The 7,136-nt window shown below is 38.6% G+C and overlaps 2 protein-coding genes and 1 non-coding gene across 9 annotated transcripts in view; all 3 read left to right on the top strand.

Moving 5' to 3' along the window:
* The window catches only part of LATS1 (large tumor suppressor kinase 1), a 20,240-nt gene extending 14,974 nt beyond the window's left edge, over window positions 1-5,266 (top strand). For all 4 annotated transcript variants that reach the window (XM_010707173.3, XM_010707172.3, XM_003204102.4 and 1 more), the window contains exons 7-8: window positions 9-115; window positions 1,082-5,266. In XM_010707173.3, coding sequence (XP_010705475.1) covers window positions 9-115; window positions 1,082-1,588 — 614 coding nt within the window. In that variant the 3' untranslated portion in view covers window positions 1,589-5,266. The remainder of the gene's footprint in view (window positions 1-8; window positions 116-1,081) is intronic.
* Window positions 5,267-6,728: 1,462 nt separating this feature from the next.
* On the top strand, window positions 6,729-6,799 carry TRNAG-GCC. The gene has a single exon. It is a non-coding gene; the product is annotated as a tRNA-Gly (tRNA).
* KATNA1 (katanin catalytic subunit A1) overlaps window positions 6,746-7,136 on the top strand; it is an 18,237-nt gene continuing 17,846 nt past the window's right edge. For 2 of the 4 annotated variants that reach the window (XM_019612902.2, XM_019612900.2), the window contains exon 1: window positions 6,746-6,920. The gene's annotated coding sequence lies outside the window, so the exon portion shown is untranslated. Of the gene's footprint in view, window positions 6,921-6,979; window positions 7,085-7,136 lie in introns of those variants that run through there. The other 2 variants (XM_010707166.2, XM_019612901.2) reach the window with 2 other exon arrangements.

The raw sequence follows: 7,136 nt of genomic DNA, 5'->3' as shown, positions 1-7,136 counted from the left end.
TCCTCCAGGTTACACACAGTTGTGTGACTGGTGGAGTGTTGGAGTAATTCTCTTTGAAATGTTAGTGGGCCAGCCTCCTTTCCTGGCACAAACACCTCTGGAAACACAAATGAAGGTAATTTTAAAAATCTCATGGTAACAGGTAGAAAAAGCTGAAAAAAGAGGGTTGAAAAGGACATGATCTTTCAATTTATAATGGAATCGAAGGTGATTTTTTTGAGAGTGCTGCTTTATTCAAGGATGTTAGGAACTGGTAGTATTGTAATTGTTACAGTGACGGTGTGCTCATTTTGTAAGGGGACTTTAAGAATCACATTCATGTATTTTATCCGGTTATGCTGCAATTGTACCAAGTCAAATCACAGTTCAGATCTCCACCATGCTCTTTAACTAGAAGTGAGTGCAAGAAGTTATTAATTCCACTTTCTTCTCATTTTCCAGCAGTCTGAGTGGTGTTCTGCTACCATTTGGGTTCCATGCTCACTTATCTGCAGATTTCTTTTTGCAGTATCTGCAGGTGCTCAGCATGTGAGGATGGAGGAAGAGCAGTTTAGTGTGTCTGCTTAGGGTTGCTGGCAACTCAGAGCTGTTGGTCTCTCCCTTCCCTGACCTCACCTGGTTCAGAGAGACTACAAGGCTTCTGCAGTCTTCTGCTGCGCCGCTTTTACAAAACAGCATTCAACTCCCAAGATATTAATAGGCCCAAATGTACTTCTGCATTGATCTGTAATTTTAAATTTGTTCACCTTTCCAATAAATGAAATAATTAAAAATTCATTCATCTCACCTTCTTTTAAGATTGTGAGCCCTGTTAGGCACTGTTTTTTATTATATCTTTTGGGTTTACGGCAGGCATGCTCCATGCCAGACTCTAGTTTAGATCTGGACTGTGAATAAACTTTATCTAAATTTTGACAGATTGTCACAGAAAGTGTTCTTTCTGTTTCTGAAAAAACAGCTTCATATTTACCCTTATTAGTCTGAAAACGTTACTTCTGTTGAGTGATCTTTTTTAATTTTCACAGTGGAGTTTCTTTTCTGTGAAGTTGTAAATAAAGTAACACATCTTCTTACTTTAAAGGTTATCAACTGGCAGACTTCCCTTCATATTCCACCTCAAGCTAAGCTAACTCCAGAGGCCTCTGACCTTATTATTAAACTATGCCGAGGGCCAGAAGATCGTTTAGGCAAAAATGGTGCAGATGAAATAAAAGCTCATCCCTTCTTTAAAACTATTGATTTTTCAAGCGATCTACGGCGGCAGTCAGCTTTCTACATTCCCAAAATCGCTCATCCTACGGACACATCGAACTTCGATCCAGTCGATCCAGATAAATTGTGGAGTGATGATGATAAGGAAGGAAATGTAAATGATACACTTAATGGATGGTACAAAAATGGAAAACATCCTGAACATGCCTTTTATGAGTTCACATTCCGAAGGTTTTTTGATGACAATGGCTACCCGTACAACAACCCAAAGCCCATTGAGTATGAGTATAGTAGTTCCCAGAACTCAGAACAGCAGTCCGATGATGAAGAACAAGCAGGTAGAGGGGTTCAGAATCGTGACCTAGTTTATGTTTAGTAGAGGAGTAAACACAAAATAAACAGTTTATTTTGCAGCTGACATTTTTGAAAAGTGTTTTCTCTGAACAGAATTGAGAGAAGATTGCTAAGGTGAATATATGCACGTTCTTTATTGTTATTTTAAACACTAAGTTGTATTTGCTTTCCATCTCTGTACATTTTCCAGAATACATTTCCAAAATCCAGGAAATTCCTTTTCAAAAATTAATTTATTCCAACATTGTCAATTATTTAATTTAGAAGAGATTCGATGTTAGGTGAAAAAATTATGACTTGAATTTTATCATTGATCTCTGTACTCTAAGTACTTAAAATAGGAAATAGTCATTTATTTTTTTTCACCCTGAAATGATGCCTGATACCTATTTGTACATATACTAAATAATTTTAAAAAAACAAGTCTTTGTTTCAGATTTTTTTTAAATGACAGTTCTTCCTTTGCATTGACCAAATATAAAACTAAATTTACACTAATAAAGCTATCTGATAAGTTTGGCAGCCTCTTCCTCCCCTTCCCCATACCCTCACTGCTCGCTGTATTTAGTATATTTATTCAGTGTTGGGGAAAACTGAGCCATCTTATCTGGTGAAATGTTTCCAGCTGCTGCAGTAATGGCATAGTTCTCAGCTTTCAAACAGGAAAGAGTCTTGGCTGTACTATCAATGTGACGTAACAAAGTGTTAGAACTGGTCTTTTAAATACATAATTGAATTTGACATTAGTAATGCTGTAGTATGTGAGCAGGGGTCCTCGCTCAGAAACAACTTGATTGTCTCCTGTCATCAGTTCTGTGACAGTTTTGAGAGAAGGCAAGCTTTAGGAAAAGTACTTTTTTTTTGAAATCCAGTTTAATTTTCCAACTACAACAGAACTGTAAAGTGCATTTTAAAATTTTATAAAATAATTCAGTTGGAATTTCTGCTTTGAAAACAAAATTTTAGAATAGTTTCTTTATTATATGTTTGAAATAGTAATGAGGAAAGAGCAGAAATTATGGCTTTTGAGACTTCTTGTAGGATCTAGTTTCACTTGCTTTTAACAAGTTTCCTCCTAGTGACACTGGCAGTGAGAAATGTCATGCACCCAATCTGATCTGTTAGTTTTCCTTGGTGCATTTTCAGTGGTTCATCTTTCACAGCCCAATTCAGAACAGAACTAGTTACCTGTGTCTGTCTGTTGCATATTCTGCATTCCTGTTTCACAACTTCCCACAGCAGGTGAACAGGTGTTTTTTGGTCTCATGGTGGGAGGGCAATGAGCCTGCTGAAATTGCCAGGAGCAGGAAGCAAGGCAACCCTGTGAAAAAAAAAATTCCCTGAGAGAACACCAGGAGTTTCAGGTGAGAGGCAGAAAGAATTACACTTTTATTTCTCTCCATCTTGCTCTATTCTATGACTTCAACAGAGCGGTAAATAAAATGCACTATTTTTAGTAAACTTCATTCCTTTTAAAATCCATCCTTCTTGGAATTGAATTCCAATAGATAATTCCAAATTTATTGTACTTGTATAGTATTAGTGCTTTCTTAAGTTATTATTTTGTGCCTCTGCATTGTCCTTGTGTCTATTCTTGCAGCAAACTTCAGTTACTAATTCAGTTTTCTCACTTAAACTGGTCTAAGAAATCCTTGTGCACTTTCACCTATTTGTTGCCTTTCTGTGCTCCAATTCAATACCTGTTTTTGTGCCAGTGCAGCCATTTACAATGCTAATTATTGGCTCGGTGTAAAAATTGGTCTTTAGCATCTGGACGGTTGTAGTGCATGTTCATTGAAGTGAACCAGTGTGGTCCAAAAAATGGCTTATATTGGCATAACTGAGGGAGGAGTGAATTGCAGTGAGTAAAAATGGCTGGCAGCATGGAAACTTCATAAACAGACTTTGTCACAAGAGGTTTTTTTTAAATTCACCCTTCTCCTTAGAAGTGTCTAGAATTAGATGATGCTTAAAAAAAAAAAAAGCAAAAAAAAGACAATGCTTTTCATAACCAGGTAGATATTTTCTACAGTGAAAATGGGCTGTAGCTTAAAATAATTCATTTTCTGTCCAGCTGTTCTACAGTTGTTGAAACAAAACAGCTTTTAAGATTCATTTCATTTAGTTTGAATATTATAAAATGGCTGCAGTGTATAGCTACTCCATTTTATGTAAAAAAGATGGTTTTCAATGTAAATAAACTTTTAAAGATTATCCTCTTTCATAGTAAGTATCCCAGTAAAACTGGTCTACTTTGCTTGGAGTAAAGTGTAATATATTGCTAGTTAAAGGTAATTTAATGAAACCTACCTTACCATTTGTGAAGTTTGCAGAGAAAATAATGTCAGTTCTTCATTATTAAATTGACTGTTAAAAATTGCTTTTGTTTATCTGAGTATATTTCTCCTTTGCTTGCTTTATATTATGTTATTATATTCCTATTTAATGTTGTTACTGATCTCTAGCAAATAAGTTTAAAATATGAAAACAAAAAAAGCCACCAAAAACAAAAACCCAGAAGGGTCCTGCAAGGGCACCGCAATTCCGTATGAACAAAAATGATGGCTTTTAATAAAAGAAATTGAGTGTTTTAAGGACATGCAAATACTGAAATATTAAATATTATTTTACAATTTTGAAACAAACCTTGTAAGAACTCACATTTTTAGGCTTTAGTAGATGCTTCTAGCATTTTCTGTTACCTTGTTAGAAGTTGTAATATTCCTTGTTTGAATTTTGCCGTCCGTATGCTAAAGCATTATATGTTTCTTTGCAAAAATGCAGTGTGTTTCAGTCCATGTTCTTCTCTAAAAAGAAAATTACTTATGTAATGATGGTGCGACTCTCCAACATACTATGCCTTACCCATGTTTGAAACGTCATGTTTCACACACTTTGAGTCTGTTGAGATTCTTTGTAGCTGCTGCTTAAAACATGGGTATTGTACTGGCTACACATCATGGGGATTGGTTTATACTGGCAGTAGAGAAAAGGCTCCTAACCAGCAGCTGTGGAATTATGCAGTGAATTTTAGTTCAGATTACTTTTCTCTCTGTAAAGCATGAAAACAAATTTCTCATATGTGTCCTTGTATACATATAAATTGTATTTATAAAATATTCTATAATCGTATACTGTATTGTAAATACTATTTGATATTCAGTGGCATTCTATCCTAGGGCAGGCCCTCTTGCTGTATCTTTTCTATCCTCAGTTTGTAATAGACTATAGAATATATGGCTAGGAAGTCACTGAGGCTGACTTGCCTTCTGCTGTTGCAAAGCTCAAAGCTGTGAGTGGGAATGATTTAGTCTCCTTTAATATTGTTTAGCTAATAGGCAGTGCAGTGGATGGGTTCTTAGATGTTGCTGCTGTCACCGAAGATACCGTTAGGCATTGGTTTCAGATGTCTTTGCCATTTCAGATCAGACCTTTTAATGTTTGCTTTAGTTCAGCCAAAGCAAAAAGATGTTAAATTGGGTCAACATGATAGTAAAACGTTTGAATGCCTTAAGACGCTCTTGATAAAGGCACTATTCAAGTTTACTGATTTATATATATATATATCTATATAGGCACATATATAGATATATTCTGTGTGTATATGTGTGTATATATAATGTCTTTTTTGTATTATAAACATTCTTCTGATTGTCACAGTTCCTTTGGATCTTCAATTAAATACATAGACCACTGCACAGTTCTGCTCAAGCAAATTATTTATTACGTGTTTGTTAGTAAACTTAAAAGTCTTGCATTATCTCATGACCATCGTAAGTTACTAGTCTTTGAGTGTTCCGTGCTTGTCTATGTCACAGCCTGGACACCCATTTTTGATAGGTTTCTGCATACTTGTAGTACTCTGCTGTGTGATATCCAAATGCCTGCTGGTACATTTGGGTTTTATAGTGGTATGTGATGTTATGGTTAACCATAAACACTGGGTCCCCTTGATGTTTGCATGGAAAGAACAAGCATCTTCTACACCATCTTTTACAGTAGGAATTCTGGAGTTTCTTTCTCCTCTGTGCAGGATGCCAAGTTTCCTGTTCCTCTGTCAGTACCAGATAGCTGAGTGAGCCTTGCTTGCCCTGCTGACTCAGCTGTGAGTGCAGCAGGCCCCAAACTGGGCGCTGTAAGCACAGGGTTGCACTGACACAACACTACACTTACTGTATAGTTACTGCAGAGCAAGAGAATTCCAGAATGTGTGGACAGTATAACTGTCAGCTTCTGGCAATCAGTTACACTCTTTTAGAGTTTAGAAACTGGTTTTGTTCTCAGAAGCAGTTTTTGTAGCGTAATACTTACTGGGGTAGTGAGAAGTACAAAAATACAGGAACTGGAAAACAGATTTCTGTTTTGGTTAATCAGATGTGAAATGTACACAATAGTCATCCAAATGCAGTTGCTTTATTGTTTTCCTCCAATTTTCTCTCCCCAGAATCCCCCCCTTACTACAGCAGCTTTACTGATTAACAAAATAAATGTTTGTAACCTGTTCTCAGAAGTGTGCATTTTGATGTTCAAGAGCTGAATTCATTGATGCTCTTTCCCTGCCTTCTGCTACCATTTCCATCAAGATCATTAAGATGTTGTCTATTTATTATGTATAAGATTTTATCATGGAGCTATTCCTTCTCTGAAGTGATGCACCCTATTGCAGCGCTTATGTTTGTCTTAAAGGTGAAAGAAACAGATAATCTGAAGAGCTCTAGGTTGTCACAAACGATGAATAGGTATACTCTGTGGAAGGAATGCTCTTCTCTAGGCAGTTAACAAACTGAGTCAGTTTATAAGTCAGCAAAATCAAATAAGAAATTGGGACTGTGTACTTTTAGCTGAAACAACTCATGGGGGGGCAGCTGGGCCATAGGTGGTAAATTGCGTGTACTGGGGGGGGAACGACACGATAAAAATGATTTCATTCTCGCTCTGTGAGCACTGAAGGACAGGGCTTCCCGTTATTTAGGATTAGCAGCACCGGGGAGAGGCCTGCAAGACGCGTGCTGTGAAATCCCGTCAGCTGTGATCCCCAACGGCCGGCGCGAGCTTTCAAACGGCTGCGGCGAGGCGGCACCATTTGAAAACTCCCGCAGACATAGGCCCGACCCGCCCTCGTGATGTTGAACTGAGGTAGCGCGGGAAGGCTAAACGTGTGAGCATTGGTGGTTCAGTGGTAGAATTCTCGCCTGCCACGCGGGAGGCCCGGGTTCGATTCCCGGCCAATGCAGCAAGCTTTTTAAAATTTTCTATGTTTTCACTGCCTTTATTTCTTTTAAACTACCGCAACCTGCACTCAGCTAGCAGTAAAGCTGAAACAAGGATGTTCTTTGGGCGCCAACGCGATACCGGTGAGTAGCACCGCCTGGAAGTGACGCAGCGGATTTGCCTTCAAACCGGCGGCGGCGGCAGGAGGCGGGCGGAGCGGGGCGGGGTTACCGAGCCGGAGGAGAGAAGGAAGGCGGAGGGACGAGCGGCGGCTCTGGGAGCTGCCGCCGAGCTTTTGGCCGTACGGGTGAGACTCACGGCACTCACCCTGCTGCGGGGCGTCCCCGTCCTCCGCTGGC

The sequence above is a fragment of the Meleagris gallopavo genome, chromosome 2 (assembly GCF_000146605.3).
Source record: "Meleagris gallopavo isolate NT-WF06-2002-E0010 breed Aviagen turkey brand Nicholas breeding stock chromosome 2, Turkey_5.1, whole genome shotgun sequence".
Classification (NCBI taxonomy): Eukaryota; Metazoa; Chordata; class Aves; order Galliformes; family Phasianidae; genus Meleagris; species Meleagris gallopavo.
Note: the sequence above shows the minus strand (reverse complement) of the source record. Positions and strands in the feature narration are given on the sequence as shown.